The following is an 18,837-nucleotide window of genomic DNA, read 5'->3' as shown; positions in this document are numbered from 1 at the left end:
AGAAATGTTGTTTAATTGTACTGCAGATGAATTTCTCTGCTGACCTGAAATGGCCAACTTGAATTTGATGTCAGAGCCTGCAAGAAGCTCATCTAGGGCATTTCCCAACAAGAGGTTACCTTGTTTGTTCCTAGTTGATCCGCATTCATTAGTCCAATGCTGGCCTTTGCCACTCCTTCTGCATACTCAAGAAGATTGGGGGCTTCTGTTTGGATTATCTGTAGAAAAAACATTGTTCCTAGGAATGCCTTACCTACAATCCCCTTTCAAAGGAATCCCCTTGCTTAATACAAAACATCTGACATTTTGGTTTCTTAAAAGTTTTAGATATTTCTTCTCCTATTGTGATTTCCATTATCAGCCATGTTGCTAATCTATTCCTCTGTGGATGCTGATCTTGCCTTTAAAGGCTTAATCATCCATTTGCATTCCAAATCAGATTTTCAAAAGCCACAGATTCTATTAATATTCGTCTGACTTCTGGATCTGATACTCTTCTACTTATAGCTGAAGCCAATCTTCGAAAAAATCAGTGAAGGCTTCTCCTGAGCCCTGTAAAATGTCAGTAAGCAGTTCAGACCTTTTTCCTGTTTTTTACCTTGTCCCAAGCACTTAAAGCTGCTCTACCCCACAGCATATGGACCGTCACCTAGCAACTGATCTTGGGAAACAGTGGTACCTCTAGCCCTAGTTCTCTCTCCTATATCCCTAACCTCCTCCTTCCCCCATGCTTACCATTGTAACTGCGGACCAGCTTCTAATGCTAGAGGACAGGAGTTACATTCTCTACACCCATAGGAGAGATCACTGCCATCCTTAACTCCAGTTCCAGGGATCTGGTTCCCTCTTCTGGCCTCTCCAGGCACCAAGAATGCAGGTAATATATAAACATACATTCAGGTATAACACCCACATATGTAAAATTAAAAATGATTTTCTTTTTAAAGAACTCCCTTTGTTTTGTTTTTAAAGAGGAAGAGACCTCGTGTTAAGCTTTTCTCTAGGCTGGACTCCGGGAATCGTTTCCCAGGTTAGGAAAACTACTGGTATAACGACGTTCAAACCTTCAGCTTGAGATGCGAAGGTGTGCTTGAATATTTGAGCATGACTGGCAGGCAAGCAGGTTTAGAGGCAAGGAACTGTGGCAGCGAAGCAGACGAGGGTCTGGAGACCCCGCCCCGCTGGCCCCTCTCCAGCCTCAGTAACTGGCTGATGAGATACTGAGTGATGTTCATCTGGTACCAGCTGAAGAGCCCTGTAGGGGCTGTCTGCCTGCAGGGAGAGGTATCCAGCATCCTGAAGGCGGCTGCCTGAGCCTGCAGCCCTGTGAACTGACTGCTGTGTAGCCTCTGGGCCCCTACTTGCTCCCCTGAACTGTGCCAGGGCCTTGCCCACAGCAAGGAAAATTCCAGTAGAGGCACCTCCGACTAACAAGCACCTCAGCCATGCTGCTTGGTCACCTCCCGGCACCCAGTCCGACAACACATAAAAAGGGCGCTGTTCTGCCAATGCCTCTTTGCTAGCCCAGCCCAGCAGCTCCTGCGGCTGTCCCTCCCAGACACCATCAGCCCCAATTCCCAAACTGTCATGCAGAGACCTGGCGCAGATACTCCCCCTGGCCCAGTGTGTGGTAAGGGGTGAGGAATTTGAGACCCGCCAAGATCCTGAACCAAGGGAGGTGACTTTACCTCAGAACCAGAACTTACTCGTCTCCATCACTCTTCCTCACACCTGTGCAGTAGGAGGGTAAGGCCTGGGTCTGAATCCCTGCGGACCCTAATCTAAAGATCACAAACCTGAGACCTGTGCCCCGGGAAGAATGCAAGGGTACAGAATCCTGAGCTGGCAGGGGGAATAGCCAGGCACGCATGAGCGGAATGCAGTCAAGAAACACAGAAAGGCAAACAGCCCAGACCAGAGACCCACCCAAAGTACACGACAGGGAAACAGTCAAGGCTCAGGCAGTCTTCACTCTAGGGCAGTGGTTCTCAACCTTCCTAATGCTGCGACCCTCTAATACAGTTTCTCTGTTGGGATGACCCTAACTTTAAAATTATTTTTTTTACTTAATAATCGTAACTTTGCTACTATTGCGATAAGGTAAATATCTGATATGTCGATTATTTGATATGCAACCGGCAGGTTGAGAATCATTTCTCTAGAAACTCAAGAAGGTTTAGGTGCAAAGCAGAAACAGTAGTTAGGTCTGCCCCCCCCCTCCCCTCCGGTAAGAAACAGCTATCCCAGACTAAAGAGAGGATTAAAGATGCTTAGAGGGTCTGGTACATGTCCCAGCCTGCCAACCCTCACTCCAGCTAGGTCTGTGGCTCAGGCCTCCAGTCCCCAAACACCTGCTCTGCGATGGGCTGTAGCACCAATCCCTAGCCACACACTCCATGACTACCCTCCTTGCTTTAGTTTGAGCAAGACCCCAAAGAGGCTTCTTTGTTCTCTGCCTTTCATCAAACCCACGCCCTACTGGAAGCATCCCATATCTAGAAAGATCTTTTTTATCTAACTATAATCCTCTGCCTAGATCTTCTTGCTTATTCCTAACCTGGTGGTGTTCCTGCCTCTTTCTGCCCTGGGACCCCAATGCTCCAAGGTGTGTTGTCACCATGGCACAGGGGGGTTCAGGTCTCTGCAGGGGGACAAATTGCTCCTGTGTGACAAGACTTTTCCTGGGGAGACGCAACACAAGCCAAGCCCACTCACCCCAGAGAAGGAGCCCATGACTGAGGAATACCATCAAAGTCCAACTAGGTGAACCAATGAGTTTTATTGGGGTTACTTAAACGAGAAGGGGGTGAGGGCTAATTAAAAGGGGCGGAAATGACTCACGGACACGTGCATTACCACAATCTGAGCTGCAAAACAGAGCACGAGTCCAGACCAGCTGCCTGGAACAAACAGAAACCAGCTGAGCTGCCCGGACTCAGTTTAGAACAACCGAGTCACTTAGAAGAGATACTTCCTGCCTGTTGAGCTGCGGGCAGGCTGAGCCATGTGTTTGGGTTCCCAGCGTTTGCGGGCGATCACTTATGCTGGGGTAGGTTTTGGTGAATTTGTATTGCTTTCACATCACAATAAACTTAAGAGGCTGTAAGATGAAGCCCTGCAGGTCTGGGATTGTAATGTGAGGACTAGTTCTTCCTCCACAGGGGAATCCAGCTCAGGCCTTTCCCTTAAAGGGAAACGAGCGCCTCCTGCTGGAGAAGAGGAGCGCAGGCCTAAAGGGAGATTTCGTCTTGTCTTGACAGTTTTAACGCCCAGATTTGTAGCTGTCCCCACAAAGGCATACCACACCCTTCTCAATTTGCATCTCCAAAGCAGGTGGCGTCCAGTTCTGTCCAGTTAAGAGACTCTCCCCCCCCCACCCCGCCACTGGTGTGTGGCTGTGTGTGAGTCACTACAATCTGTTTCTATGAAGAATTTGACTACTCCATGTCAGATCATACCATATGTGTTCGTTCTATATTGAATTTTTTAAAGAGAGTTGGGAACTAAGGGCCTTTACCAGAGGTAAGCATAAGAAAAGCAGGATCTTCTAAAAGATTTATTAAGTAGAGATGGCTAGAGAAGAGGGGAAGTTTGAGGGACTTCCTCTTGATGTCCGGTGATAGGGCACACGTAGGGCGTCGGCTTCTTAGAGTTGGAAACTGAAGAGATCCGGGGCTCAAAGATCTGGGCCAAGATACAGAGTAGGGCGGTTTCCTGGTCTGGGCGCGGGCAGCCCGCATTCCAGAGAGCCGGAAGTCGGAGAACTGCGAGGGCGGACGCTAGGACCCGAGGGTGCGGGCGGCGCGGAAGGGGGCGCGGAAACTGGCGGTGCGGGACTGCGGGGCTGCCCCGCCGGTGGCGCGCAGGTGAGGACGCCGCCTTGGGTCGAGCGTGTGAGCCGGGCAGGTGCGGATAGCGATTTTGCGGGGACACCCGGGGAGTCGGGTGAGGGCTTCCGGGGGAAGCTGGGGCTGCAGGGAAGAGGTCTCGTGACTGCCTGGAGTTTCCAGGGCACAGGGTGGGGGAGGACGATGTGCACCAGGGTGCTGGGCACTTCCGAAATTACGAATTGCACGGGAGACACGTGCATGGTGGGTGTTGGTGTTTCTGGGTCAGTCCAGAGTTTATTTACCAGATGCCAAGCGCCGGCCATTAAAAACAGGCCATTCACGCTTTTAAAAAAAAGGGGTGAGGTGGGGTGGGTGGGGTGCGGTCTCTTGTCAACTTAATATAAAACAATTGTTGATCAGCATGGCTAGGTGCAAAAGAAACACCATCATTCTGGGTTGTTTATGTGTTCATGGGATGCATAAAAAGTGAAAATGAGTAAGCTGGAATTATTGGAACCCAAGACAGAACTGCAGCCACTTACGGGGAGGGAGGAATTACTATGTCTCAGAACAAAACTCACGTAAAGACGACTTCTGGTAAACTGCTTTTATTTTTCAGCGACATCGCAATCCTTGCAGCTATTATTTTTCCCCACTAAGAAGGTGGCCTTCAATCCATTCTAGACGGTGATTTAGAAACTTCCCCTTGTGGGTGGGGGCGCAAACAGACATCTGTCCCCTCCTTACAAGGCCCCAGGGACAAACCAAAGTACAGTTCCATCCAAGAAGCCCACTTTGGAGAACGATCGAGTTGATTAGGTTTACTTAAAGAACGTGGGCGGCTACAGAGCAGCGAAATCATCAGAACGTCATTCTGCATGGATGATGAGCCCCTCAGCTTCCCAGTGTGTACACTGAGACTACTAGATGGTGTGTCATTAGGAAAGAATATATATATATATATATATATATATATATATATATATATATATATATATATATATATATATTGGGCCAGGAGATGCAGGAGGGAAGGGCAGAACACCTTATCCTTCACCCCCATTATAGAATGACAGAAGTCCACAGGCCTATCTTGAACTTCACTTTGGAAGTAGTAACAGTTAACCCCGGTGAAGATGATGGCAGTTGGGCTCCGGGGATAGTGTTCTGTACACACGACACCCCAGACTTTCCCAACCTCTTTGTAAAAATAAATAGCAATATGTAATTCCAGAGTGAAGATCAACAGTTGCAACGATGCTGACTGACCACTGGGGCTCAGAGCGGGATCTCATTTTTCCCTTAACATCAGGCCCACTAAGGGGGCATAGCGCAGGGTTTCAGGATAAGCTGTCTGAAAATTGGGACTAAAATAAATGTGAACTCTTAAAATAGTTTTAATTGTATGTATAAAAGTGACAGAACATACTGAATGGGAGAATTGATTCATATCTGGGCTTGAGCACAAGCTAAGCATTTTATTGTTGAAAATCAAATTAAAATTGTGAGTCCTGATAAATTCACAGACATGAAGAGTGAGGTGGGCTGGCGGAATGGCTTTAAGGTGTGTAGGTATTAGCTAGTGATTGAGGATAGTTAGGAGTAGTAGTTAGTGTTAGTGGTGGCGCGGAATATTTACTCCTGAGAGAAGTTGAATAAAGATCGTCAAGAGCTACAAGATAGAACAATTAAATGACAATGTTACGGTTATTTTGTTTCTTATGCCAGAGCCCATTCTAGGATATGCCTTTCCTAAAAAAGAGTAACAGAGACTTTTTATAAAAAAAAAAAAAAATTATTTGGCCAGGCCGTGGTGGTGCACACCTTTAATCTCAGCACTCAGGAGGCAGAGACAGGTAGATCTCTGTGAGTTCGAGGCCAGCCTGATCTACAGAACAAGTTCCAGGACAGGCTCCAAAGCTATACAGAAACCCTGTCTCAAAAACAAACAAAAAGTTTATTTAATTATCATGTATGTATGAATATGTATGTCGTATGGGTACGTGTGTCTTGTTGAATATATGAAGGTCAGAGGGTAACTTTTGGGAGTGGCTTCTCTCCATCTACCATGTAGGTCCCAGGGACCCAGCTCAGACCAGCAGGTGGCAACAACTGCCCTTGTCTGCTGGGCTGCCTTACCAGCCGGAGAATTAATTCTTTAGAAGCATAGGACATGGGGGAAAAGGATTAGGAAGGAAACTAGGTTCTGCCAACTGCATACGTGATTTTGACAGTGGAAATAATTGTGCGAAGTTAACAGTATATTTTAATTTAACCGACAAGATCTAAAATGTGACAGTTTCAGCATATAACCACTATAAGATACGAATGCGATACTTTACTCTTAAGCCTTTGGTTGTGTGGCGTTCCCCAGCTCCGTGCTCCCAGTGTCACCTCACTGGACAGCGCAGGTCTCAGGGGTTCATGCCTGGCTAGAGTCTAAACTCCTCCCTTCGGAACTCAGTGTTCTTCCACACTTGCTTCTATTTATCGTTCTTTTTCTTGCTGCTCCTCCAAGGATTCTTACAGGGAAACCACAAGACTTCACTTACCATTCTGCTGCTCGTCTTTGCTCCAACTCTAGCTGTTCTTTACGTTTCACGGAGAGCCGCAGGTAGCATGGAGGAACTTTTCCGACGTCCTTAACGCACAGTGTTCCTCAGTAAAGCTGCATTCACAGCCCGGATTAGACCTCTTGTGGGGTCGTGACAGCCAACCCTAACTCGATGGCAGTGGTATTGCCTGCTCTATTAACTGCCCAGTCAGTTAATGAGACTTCCTCCAGAGGACCAGATCTGTGTCATCATTTACACACAACTCCCCTGTGATAGCTAAAGAAACTTAATATGATACCAGGCATCCCGTAAGGGCCATTGACCTTTGCCCTGGGGTGCCTATGAGACCCTCGTGGTGATATAAGGATTAGATAATGGTGTTCCTGCCTTGAGGTATTTAACCGCTTGCTTTCTGCTTATGTAAACTTGCTATTTAACCCCTTGCTTCTGCTTATCACTGTGGGACTGGGATGGAGTGGTCTTTTTATAACTGTACAGGGGGAAAGAGACACAGCTGAGGGGAACAGAACAATTTTTGTGCCAGCCATGGATTCTATAGCTAATCGTAATGTCCACGGTTGATGTACGCCTTTGTAAACCCTTCCTTGGGCACGGCATGCTATTTGGCTCTAAGGCTGCCCTTCCTTCAATCAGAGTAAATTCATTTCATCTAAATTTGAAGTTAGTCTTGGCTCTTTCCTAGTGGAGTAGAAGGCCACAACACTCTCAACACAGGAGATTCAGTTGTTCTTGTGTCTGTCTGTCTGTGTGTCTGTCTGATTTTGTATTTTACCCATCTGTGTTGTGATCGGGCACTCCATTTACAGACAAGATGAGAGTGCCGTGTTCACTATCATAGTTCTCCAGTGGACCTGCTGCTTCCTTGTTTAGAGGATTTGTGCTTGTCCTACCCTCGAGGACATCTACATGGACACTCACACATCCAGTTGCAGAGGGGTTCAGCTTAAGAAATGACAGGAAGCTGGGTGTTAGCGATGAACGCCTTTAATCCCAGCACTCGGGAGGCAGAGGCAGGCGGATCTCTGTGGAAAAAAAAATTACAGGTAGAACTTACTATTTTTCCCTCCTGATTTTAAAGATGGAAGCCCTCAGGCTTGATTTAGGTCAGCATGGCTAGCAAGTTTGTTTCAAGATCAGTGGAAGAGGTAAGGAGACATCTTTGAAAGAGTCTAGACTCACAGGGTTAGGTCCCTGGATGGTTGTGGAGCGGATGTCTCTGTCTTAGTGACATGGTAAGCACATGTACAGAATGAGGGATGACACTGGCTTGGATGGTGGCTCAAGGCGGGTTTCCATCCGGGAAGCTGAGAATGTCCTGGTCACTGGAATAGGAGAGAGGAACCCATGCCAAGAAAAAGCTAAAGAGTAGAGGACTGTCTCAGATCTGGGCAAGTTTTGGCCCAAAGGAGGAAGGAGAGAGCCAGCAGCATGGAAGCGAGAGCTCAGGAAATCAGCAGAAGGAGCCAAGAATAGGTATTAGCTTGGTGAAGATGTTGCTAGGATACAGTAGGGGGTCATCCCTAGATTTTTATTACTGGAACTAGCAATTGAGAGCAGGGCCAGTTCTTAGTTTAAGAATGAAAAGGATCATATTAAGAATGACAAACATTTTATAAGTGGTCCCACAGCTCTTTTAAGGCCCAATAAAGCCTTTGGTCCTTCCTGTCACACTTAACCCAAAGGTGCTCACCTCCATTGCAATCAAGGACTCCAGGGTGGTGCCTAGGGAAATCTGGGGTTTGCAGCCCTTAATTATAAGAGCCTGGTGCTTTAATATCAGTCTGTACAGTACATCTCTTGCCCATCAGATCAGTGCTGTTTATAGTGCAATTGTTATTTTAGTGGCACCAGGGAGCAGAGTTAATTCAACCCAATATAAATAGAGCGCTGTGGTCCTGTGGTTTGGAGGTATATTTTCCTGCATTTGCATGTCTTGCTCCCCCTGGTTCTGGCCTGGATGAGCAAAGCCTGGATATCCCTCTTCTCGGAAGCATTAGGCACTGCCAGATCTGTCTCAGGGACACCTGAGTTCCTCTGATACCCATGTTCTGGAGTCCAGCTCCAGTGAGGTTCAGGTCCCAAAGAGGAGGTGTGGCATCAGCAAGGGAAGGAGACTGACATGATCTGAGTGTGAATCAAGGTGGTTGTCCATTTATTGAAAATAGACCGCATCTTTTATACTCTATAATTGCACTATAGTTTAGCCACAAGCAACATTGAAAGCATACTTAATGATTCCAGGATGAAAGCCGTCATCAACGTCATTACAGCATTTTTCTTGAAGCAAAAGACAGTAACTTTATCTGGATGGTGGTGGCGCATGCTTTCTATCCCAGCACATGGGAGGCAGAGGTAGGTGGATCTGTGAGTTCTAGGCTAGCCTGGTCTACAAAGTGAGTTCCAGGACAGCCAGAGCTGTTATATATAACAGCTCTCTTACAGTTTCTCCTGCACAGTCTCAGTCCTGAGAAACAAACCCGTAAGAGCAATTTTCATTCTTCAAGGGGCGTGATGCAGTGTTTGTACCATGTTAGCACAAGCATTGAACTGTTTCCTAACTGTATTCCTTGTGCCTTAGTCTTATAATATGGCTTGTCCCCCTCATAAGGTCCCAAAGGGGAAGGTCCTGGCATCTTACTCCTTTTCCTTTATACCATGGCATTCTGAGTCCTTCAGTGTATGTTCCTGTATATGGCAGAGGGGGATCAAGCCAGTCTAACTTCTCAACGGAATCTGCTCCCATGTGGCGTACCAGATCTTGCCGTTCATCCAGTAAGCCACTAATTGTGGGCACCAGTCTATACTCATTAATTGAACTCTTGCCCTAAATGGCCTCAGACTGTGGCTCTGGGTCCATTGTTTCTCTAGATTGTGTGTTTTTCATCCATGGGACCGGGTATGCTCAGATAGTAAGTCTTTAACTTCTCGATTCCCGGTGTAATAGGATTGGGGTGGGGGAGCAGCACAATGAGGAGTCCTGTGTGGAGAATAAGCAGAATGATCATGCTCTATGGTTCCATGGAGGTGGGATTTTTTTCCCCAAAGAATCATTTTGTTTAAAGAAGCTTCCATTGTATATATTCTCATCCTCACCAAAGCTCACATAAAATTCACAAAGGAAAAGGCATAAAGAAGCCCCCATTACACATAGTGAAAATCATTACAACTGGAAATCAAAGTGGTGGAGAGCTTGATCTGCCTTGTCGGAATGCTGGAGTTTTGTCAAGCAGGGGTGGTCGCCACGCAGGCCACACCATCCAAGTGTTCAGTTCTCTGCATTTTACGACTCAGCAGTCGTTTGGGTGCCCCATCTATCCTTTGCTTCCCGCCTCTTTTGTGCTTCTGCAGCCAGGGTTGTGGTGTGCTAAGCTTGGAGGGTTAAGTTTAACAGCTGCTGTGTTAAATAGGGCGCTTAGCAGGGTACTGAGTACCCTGGGAGTAAGGGCATGATATGTCCCACTTTTAGTCTCTGCCGGTTTTGAATTCCTGCCGTTGCCGTCAGTCTCCTTATGTAGGCCTGCGGGGTTCTTTCTCTGCCTCCCATGATGCTCACACACAGTAAAGCTGTGTAGAAATCAGCTGCTTTGTGTGATACCCCCATCCTCCCTTAGTGTTTCATGTAGCCTGGGCTAGTCTTGAACTTTCTATGTATCAGAAGATGGCCTTGAACAGCAGTTCCTGCCTCTGCCTTCCACGTGCTAGCATTACAGGTGTGTGACATGACCACCCTGGCTTGTGGCTGGTAGACAGTGTGACTGTCGGGCTATGCTGCTGATGTGTTGGTTCCTACCCACAGGCGTCATGACCCCCGTGAAGACTCAGCACTCCCTGGTGGGTCAGCCGTATGCAGTACCCCTGATCCAGCCAGACCTGCGAAGAGAGGAGGCAATCCAGCAAGTGGCAGATGCCCTGCAACACTTACAGAACATCTCTGGAGACATCTTCAGCAGGTGGGACATGCTGCCCAGCTGACCCGATAGAGGGTCTCCTCTTTCCTAAGCAGGATTCTCTGCAGCCTTGGGAATGTGCCTTCTGCAGGCAGCCTCTTCAATGATCCAAGTAATTCCCAGTGTAGAAAAGGAGAGAGGGACAAGTCCAGCTTGGAAACCTTACGAGTCCCTGAGAGCTCAGCACCTGTTTGGTGTCTAATATAGCCCCTTAGTTTTCCCATGGCTCCATGGGCTGCTACGGGGCCTCAGTGTTCTTCCCAGCAGACCTCTTCCTTCACTGACTCTTGCGGTCAGCCTGCACGGACTCAGTGTTTGGGTGCACAGGGGCCTGTACTTAGGTCTAGCTGTGGCACTGAGTATGCCAGTGTCCCCTCTAGAGCATGAACTCTGGGATGACAAACCTAAATGCTGTTAGGCCTTCCTTAACCCCGGCTATGTACTGCGGAGTGGGTCACTAGATGGTTTGCCTTGGTACAGACAAGATAGTTTGCTACACAGGTGCAGATGGCTTGGTCATCCACTGCAGGTGGTCTCTTGATGTTATCAATGAACACAGCAAAATTGAGATGGCAGACCTGCTGCCAGCATGAGCCAATAGCAGCAGACTTCTTTAAGTAGATCGAATATACTCTGAAGTAGCAATAACAATTATACTGCAGTAAAGTCATAAGCCGGTGCATCTATTTATCATCATTACCAAGTGTGTTATATTGTGCTTGTGCGTAACCATATATGCTGTGCTCTGTGCTGCTGGCCAAATGAGGTTTGTTCTCACCAGCATGTCCTCAAACCCCCGGTTAATATGTTGCGTCATGACAGCGTTCCCCTAAGCTAGCTGTGGGAGGGGAGGTTTTCTGCCCTGTTGTGATGTTCTGGGCACACCTTCACGTCTGTGGTCCTTTGCTGGATGAAACATGGTGTGCCACATGAAAGCGATTGCGTGGGTAGCTCACTACGGTTGTGCTAAACATCTTTGCTTATCGGTAGCCGTCATCGCTCTAGCTGCATTAATTCTTTTAACCCTGGGGATATTCTATGAGGAAATCATGCTATCCTTCCTCCTTTTTAGGGGACAGTGGGGGCAGGGATAGGGTGTCATTGACCCAGTCAGTCCCTGAACTTGCTCTGTACTGGAGGATGACCTTAAGCGTCTGATCCTTCTGTTTTCAGCTTCCCCGTGCTGGGATTAGAGGCGTGCGTCATCATGCCTGGTTACCTCTCTCTCACAGACAGGAGACTCCGGGGAGTGGGGAGGACAAGGTATTAAGTGGGTTAAGCACTTGCCGCCAAGCCTGGTGATCAGCATCTCTTCTTTGGGACCCACATGGGAGGAGAGAACTGATTCCCAAAGGACATCACTGACCCCTATACATACCCCACGGAATATGCTACTCCATCTACTCCATCCCCCATGTGTTCACACCACAGAGAGAGAAAGAGAGAGAGAGAGAGAGAGAGAGAGAGAGAGAGAGAGAGAGAGAGGGCAATTTTTTTATTATTATTGTTTTTAAAGCCAAAGAGACTTCTACAGATGACAAAGACAGGGTTAAATACAGGAAAATGGCTGCAGATGGTGGGAGTTTCTATCTCTGGGGGTGGAATGAGGTTCTTTCTAGAGGGATTGGGAGAGGGTGTGTGAGAAGTCACATTTTATGGCAAAGCCTGAGAGGCAAACAGGTCAGCCAGAGGATTAACATTCCCTAAGGAAAGAGTGAGTGGCAACCTTAAGGGATGGGCTGGGAAGAAGTCTAGTGTAACCGGAGCAGGGAGAAGCTAGAAGGTGAGCAGGGCCTTCGCGGTCTTTGGTGGTGTTGAATTTGTGTTTGTCAGTTTCTTGTCACCCTGACGAAGTGCCCAAGACTATCAGTTTGAAGGGGAACAGGCTTATTGGGGCTCATAGCTGGGGGTTTCAGTTAGGTTGTTGGCCCGACTACTTATTGGTATTACAGTGCCTCCTGGTGGCAGTGTGAGGTAAGGGGGTCACTGACGCCACGGAGTCCAGAAAGTGAAAAGGCAGGCAGAGGCTGGGATTCTCGTATTCCCTTCAAGGACATTCTTACTTGGCTCCACCTCTTAAAAGAGCCCCTACTTCTTTCTTTTTTTAAAAAAAAATTAATTGATTTATTTATTTTATGTATATGCACACCAGAAGAGGGCATCAGATCCCGTGGGACTCTAGTTACAGATGGTTGTGAGCCACCATGTGGGTTCCAGGAATTGAGCTCAGGCCGTCTGGAAGAACAGCCAGTGCTCTTAACCGATGAGTCATGTCTCCAGAACTGAGCCCACAGGAGGACAGCAAGCCTTCATCCTGGGTCTTTGAAGGGACACAGCCAAGCCCCAGAAAAGCTGGAGAGACAACGGGTTGTCTGAGTCTCAGCACTGATCTAGAACAGTCTTGGGCAATAGTGAATCTTCATCCAGGGTTTATTTAAAGAATACAGTGGGCAGTAATTATCAATTCCTTGCAAAGGCCCTAGGTTTTGTTGAATACCAGGTCCTGTCTTTGGTCATTAGTGACCTGAGAAGAACCTTGACTCCTACCTGATTGTCCACACCTTGTGTGACATGTGATGTACTGTGAGCATGCCCAGTGCCCAACCCCTTGGGCTGAATAAAAGGGGCACACAGAGGTCAGGTGAACAGCACTAAGACCAGCCCAACAGGCAGGTTGTATACCATGTTGAGCACTTAAGCCCAGGACTTGGCGAGGCTCTTGTCTGCTGCTGGCACAGATGGAAAGAGGCTACACAACTTGAAGTAGACCCCAGTCCCTACATTTTCCTTCTTTGGCAGGATCTCCCAGCGAGTAGAACTGAGTCGCCGCCAGCTGCAGGCCATTAGGGAGAGGGTCTCCCTGGCCCAGGCTAAGATAGAGAAGATCAAGGGCAGCAAAAAGGCCATCAAGGTAGGCAAGCCATGACTCTTGTGTTCTGTCGCTGGTACCTTGATCCTCTGGTACCACTGCTGTTTAGCCACACCTCACTTTCTTCCTGTCCATGGGTCATCCCGTTCTTAGTGTCTGCTTATGATTACTGGGCTATCTTGAATATGTGGGCCCCAGAGTTGTCCCTGTATCTGCAGGTTTTCTCTAGTGCCAAGTACCCAGCGCCAGATCGCCTGCAAGAATATGATTCCATCTTTACCGGTGCCCTTGACCCTGATCTGCAGAGACGACCCCGTTACAGGATCCAGAGCAAGCACCGCCCACTGGATGAGCGGGCCCTGCAGGTCTGTATGCCCCATACCAGCATGTCACCTGCATGTCACCCATGGCTGCTGGGAGGCAGGGCCTGAAGGTTGACCACAGATTTCGGTCTCCTAGAAGGATTCTTGTTGGGATGGTGCCGGGTCCACACACCTGATACTGAAACTCTGTCTACTCTGATCCTACCCCAGGAGAAGCTGAAATACTTTCCTGTGTGTGTGAACACCAAGTCGGAGCCTGAGGATGAAGCTGAGGAGGGACTTGGGGGTCTTCCCAGCAACATCAGCTCCATCAGCTCTCTGCTGCTTTTCAACACCACAGAAAATCTGTAAGGCCAGGAGATAGCCAGCGGGAAGACGGGAGGGAGAAAGGGAGACTTTGCTTAGGTAGCTCCAGGGGCCCGAGCCTGGTACAGTTCTCAGGACTGACAAGTTCGATTTGGCTCCTAAGACTTGGGTATCCAAAGGGACAAATGCAGTGGGGAAGGATAGTCAGGGACGTCCCTGGTCCCAGGTCAGGTGATGGCCTCCTGACCCACTCCACAGGTATAAGAAGTATGTTTTCCTGGACCCTCTGGCTGGCGCAGTAACAAAAACGCACACGATGCTGGGCACAGAAGAGGAGAAGTTGTTTGATGCCCCTCTGTCTATCAGCAAGAGAGAGCAGCTGGAGCAGCAGGTGGGGTGGAGTGCTTGGACAGGCAAGTCCTGCCAGCGCAGGTCAGGGAGGCTGGGTCCACATGTGCTGCCCGTCCAGTGCTTACAGTGTGGGCCGTGTGCTCTGGCAGAGCTGTCACTTTTCCATACCACCTGACCCTGCAGGCTCCGGAAAACTACTTCTATGTGCCAGACCTCGGCCAGGTTCCCGAGATCGATGTGCCATCCTACCTACCCGACTTGCCTGGCATCGCAGATGACCTCATGTACAGTGCGGACTTGGGCCCTGGCATTGCCCCCTCTGCTCCTGGTGCCATTCCAGAACTGCCCACCTTCCACACGGAGGTAGCTGAACCTTTCCAGCCAGGTGAGCTGGGCCCTGGGATGGAGTGGAACCAGAAAGTCCATGCTGGCTCCTTCCCCAGATCCTCATGCATTCTTACTTTCCTTACAGAACTGGAGAATGGGGTGCTGCTGGCAGCACCGCCACCGCCCCCGCCGCCCCCGCCACCTCCTCCAGCTCCCTCAGTGGTGGTCAGTACCCCCCAGCCGCCAGCGTTCCCTGAAGTGGAAACTGCACCTGGCCAGGTTGCCAGGGAAGAAGACACTAGCAGCAGCGTGGTCCACTCAGGTAGGGGCAGTGCCGATGGGGCCCATGTGGCCAGCCCTCATTAATAGGACCTCATGCCAGGATCCCTGAAGAATTCTCTGTAGGTCACGTGTTCCTAGCGCCATGATCTGCAGAGCATTCTTATATGGATACCTAGTCTTCCAAAGGTTGATGGAGTGGTTTCTGTGCTCTACAGAGCTGTGGAGTTCTGACTTTCAGGGCAGAGGAAGCCTAGGGAAGGTGTTGAGCCCTGTTTCTAGTTAAGCCAGAGGGAAAGGATCTATTAACAAACTTGAAATTTCCAGATTTCAGCTTTCCATTGTGTCTCCAACCACCTCAAGGGGTAGGAAATCCTTTGTTGGCTTGTGGTGCTCAGCACACCAGATCCAAAGGGTCTGTCACTACAGGGTGTCATCAAAATAGGGGGTGGAGAGGGAGGAGATGCCTAGACATGAGGCCCCTCAGCTCCTTGTCTGCAGAAATCTAGTACCACACTGCATCGTCCCAGAAGCCACAGCCTTACAACTGGCCTCCCTGTGGGTGACAGGCCCCTGCATTTGCCAGGATCCGAGATCACCTCCTGCCTCAGGCTGGGCAGCTTTTCCCATCCTGCAATGCTGAGCAATCCTTCACCCTTCTCCTTACAGCCTCTGTTCAAGGAGCCCCTAAGGAGGTGGTTGATCCCTCCAGTGGCCGGGCCACTCTGCTTGAGTCCATCCGCCAAGCTGGGGGCATTGGCAAGGCCAAGCTGCGCAGTGTCAAGGAACGCAAACTGGAGAAGAAGAAACAGAAGGAGCAGGAGCAAGGTGAGGAGACCAAGGATCTGTTGCAGCAGGCTCCCTGTCAGCCAGCAGGAAGTCCCTTGTGGCTACCCTGATATGTACCCTTGTCTCTCTGGACTGGGCCATGGCGGAAGCTTTCCTGTCTTGAGCTCTCCCAGCTGAAACCATGAGAAAGTAGAACCTTTGACAGGCGTTGTCCAAGGAGACATGCAGGACCTGAAGTCCCCTGAGATGAGACACAGGGTTTGTCCTTTCCATCCTGAGGACAAGGCTTGTGTCTGCCAAGAATTCTTGCTAGAGGCATCCTTGTTAACCTGTGTGGAAAGTGTCAGAAGTCCTGGGTTTGCGTCATGGATCTTCTTCTGACCTGCTTTGTGACTATATGCCAATAGCCTGGCCTCTCTGGTCCCGTGTCCTTACCCATGCAGGGGTACAGAGAACTGTGTGCCAGTAGCCTGGCCTCTCTGGGCCCATGTCCTTACCTATGCAGGGGTACAGAGGACTGTGTGCCAGTAGCCTGGCCTCTCTGGGCCCGTGTCCTTACCCATGCAGGGGTATAGAGAACTGTGTGCCAATAGCCTGGCCTCTCTGGGCCCGTGTCCTTACCTATGCAGGGGTACAGAGGACTGTGTGCCAGTAGCCTGGCCTCTCTGGGCCCGTGTCCTTACCCATGCAGGGGTACAGAGGACTGTGTGCCAGTAGCCTGGCCTCTCTGGGCCCGTGTCCTTACCCATGCAGGGGTACAGAGGACTATGTGCCAGTAACCTGACCTCTCTGGGCCCGTGTCCTTACCCATGCAGGGGTACAGAGGACTGTGTGCCAGTAGCCTGGCCTCTCTGGGCCCGTGTCCTTACCCATGCAGGGGTACAGAGGACTGTGTGCCAGTAGCCTGGCCTCTCTGGGCCCATGTCCTTACCTACACAGTGGTACTGAGAATTGGAACATTAAGGCAGGATTGGCACATCATGTGTGACTAGCACATGGCAGGAGAGTGGGTGTGGGAGTGCTTCAGGGGCCAGGTGAGCCCATCGTGTGACTGTCCCTGACAGTATTGCACTTGGCCTCTTCTTCCCTCACCTGCTGCTCTCCCATTGCAGTGAGAGCCACCAGTCAAGGCGGGGACTTGATGTCAGACCTCTTTAACAAGCTCGTCATGAGGCGCAAAGGTAGGCATCTTGTGCGTCTTTATCTTCAGAGGCGGTGAAGTGGTGCCCCGTTGTCTGTCTGTCTGTCTGTCTGTCTGTCTGTCTCTGTCTCTGTCTCTGTCTCTGTCTCTCTCTCTCTCTCTCTCTCTAATCACTTCTCCTTCCCAGGTATTTCTGGAAAAGGACCTGGCACCGGAACCAGTGAGGGGCCTGGGGGAGCCTTCACCCGGATGTCAGACTCCATCCCACCGATGCCACCCCCCCAGCAGCCCGCAGGAGACGAGGATGACGATGACTGGGAGTCCTAAGAGTGCTTTGAGCCTTCTTGCACATTCAGCAGGAACAGCCAGGAGGGACTCCTCGGCCAGCCAGGGCTTCTCAGGTCTTGTTGCCCAAAGAGGTCCAGGGGGTTATACAAGTGTTCCGGGTCAGTGCCTGATTTCTCTTAATGGAGTGGGGGCTCTGTGAGCCATCTGCTGCTTCCCTGCTTCATGTAACTGCTTTGCTTGATCCTCCACTGAAGAGTGCCACAGCAACGTGGTGGAATAAAGAAAGTAACTAGACCTGAACCCAAGCCAACAGTGCCCTTTTAATGTATGAAAGGTAGTCATGCTGGCTGCCAACAGCTTCTTGGAGTGTGACCTGTCCTTCCCAAATGTTCTTAGGCACGGAGCAGGATGGCTGGGGGAACTGAGCTCTTCCTCTGGGATCAAGACAAATGGAGATTAGGGCAGCTATTGCAGGGGGATATTTTTCCACTGGAAAAGTGACTTGGTGTTTGCTAAGGAGGCTGGGGACAGGAGGTGCTACAGGCCATAGGGAGAACTCAGAAGAGGCAAGCTAGGGAGTCCTGTGAAGGACGGAGAGCACGCTGTAGTTAGGAACCAAAACTGGTGTGAGGCTCCCGTGGACACAGTGCTCTGAAAATGTTGATTCCTGTGGTGCAGATGAGCGAATCAAAGATCAAGGACGCCTCATGTCACTTAGAAAGGATAGAGGCTGGGTAGGCAGGGTAGCCTCACTTCCAGAAGGCAGAGGCCCCTCATTCCACAGGTGCCCCCGTCAAGGCCAGCAGAAGTGGGACAAACAGGTCTTGGAGGCTGAGCTGCCTTGGGCTAGGCAGGCCGGGCTAGGGCTTACGGTTCTCAAGCTGATCGACATTTGCTCCTGATAGCTCTTTGGTGTACAGGCCATGAGGGGACCACTCAGGTGTGCCATGCGGTCAGAAGAGCTGGAGCTATCTGGATGAAACCGAACACGTAGGAAAGTTACTAAGGAGGCATTGTGGGAGGGGAAGGCAGACTGAACCTTCTACACAGCAGTGAAGACAAGACCAAAGGTGGTTTTCACTTCCACTGGGTGTGGAAACCAGATGGGCAGCTCTGGCAGGACAGGAGGGTAGACACATGCCTACAGCCTCTCTGATGCCTGCCAATCCTATTAGGGTCATCACTGAAGGTGGGGCTGAGTTACATCAACCTCACAGTGGTGGCCATCAGGTAGTCTCCCCTCCTCTGTCCTCACATGGGAAATATGGCAGGTACCATCCCTCATCCTTGAGCTATCAGCCCCCAGGTGGCCTCTAGCTTGATGACAACCTTGATACTTGGATTCTCCACCAGTGCCTTCCCTGATGGGGGCCTGACCTGGAGTTCTAGTCGAGGGAGGACACACAAGATGGCTGGTCTGTTCTTACCTGTCCTGGTGTCTTGGCTTTGAAATCTATTCAGATTTCATGGACCCAGCCTAGTGGCATGTATTAGAGATGAAGTCACAGAGAATAGCGATTGGATGGAGGCCCAAATTCTCTTGTGAAGCCAGGGACTAGCTACTGTCAAAGCAGGGCCTTGTCACTCCTGGACCATGGGTGACACTCTGGCCTACAGGTGACACAGCTTGTTGCAAAGGTCATTAATAGACAAGGCCCAGCCGCCTTCCTTGAATAGGGTCATTAAAGAAACCATAGTGCAAAGTAGAAAAGGAGGATTTGTTCAGTGTGACTCCACTGGGAAGAACAAAAAGGTCTGGTTGTACCCTCCGCTGCTGCCAAGGCCATCTTTGGAGTCCTAACGTGAGGTTT

At 49.8% G+C, this 18,837-nt stretch overlaps 1 protein-coding gene across 7 annotated transcripts; it reads left to right on the top strand.

Annotated features, from left to right (window-relative positions):
* The first annotated feature begins 3,742 nt into the window (after positions 1 to 3,742).
* On the top strand, positions 3,743 to 17,331 carry Washc1 (WASH complex subunit 1). Of its 7 annotated transcripts, none has more exons than XM_038340206.2 (12): positions 3,825 to 3,866; positions 8,648 to 8,758; positions 10,203 to 10,356; positions 13,153 to 13,264; positions 13,441 to 13,587; positions 13,756 to 13,892; positions 14,110 to 14,242; positions 14,386 to 14,587; positions 14,675 to 14,851; positions 15,478 to 15,636; positions 16,710 to 16,778; positions 16,926 to 17,331. In XM_038340206.2, exons 2-12 carry the CDS (start codon positions 8,746 to 8,748, stop codon positions 17,063 to 17,065), a joined length of 1,443 nt encoding a protein of 480 aa, XP_038196134.1. In that variant the 5' UTR covers positions 3,825 to 3,866; positions 8,648 to 8,745; the 3' UTR covers positions 17,066 to 17,331. The 7 variants fall into 7 exon arrangements, with proteins under 7 accessions (XP_038196137.1, XP_038196138.1, XP_038196134.1 ...); XM_038340207.2 differs by lacking the exon at positions 3,825 to 3,866 and adding an exon at positions 3,870 to 3,906; XM_038340208.2 differs by lacking the exon at positions 3,825 to 3,866 and adding an exon at positions 4,075 to 4,091.
* Positions 17,332 to 18,837: the final 1,506 nt, after the last annotated feature.

The sequence above is a fragment of the Arvicola amphibius genome, chromosome 8 (assembly GCF_903992535.2).
Source record: "Arvicola amphibius chromosome 8, mArvAmp1.2, whole genome shotgun sequence".
In the NCBI taxonomy this organism is placed as follows: Eukaryota; Metazoa; Chordata; class Mammalia; order Rodentia; family Cricetidae; genus Arvicola; species Arvicola amphibius.
The sequence above is the reverse complement of the archived record's forward strand: the minus strand, read 5'-3'. Positions and strand labels throughout refer to the sequence as shown.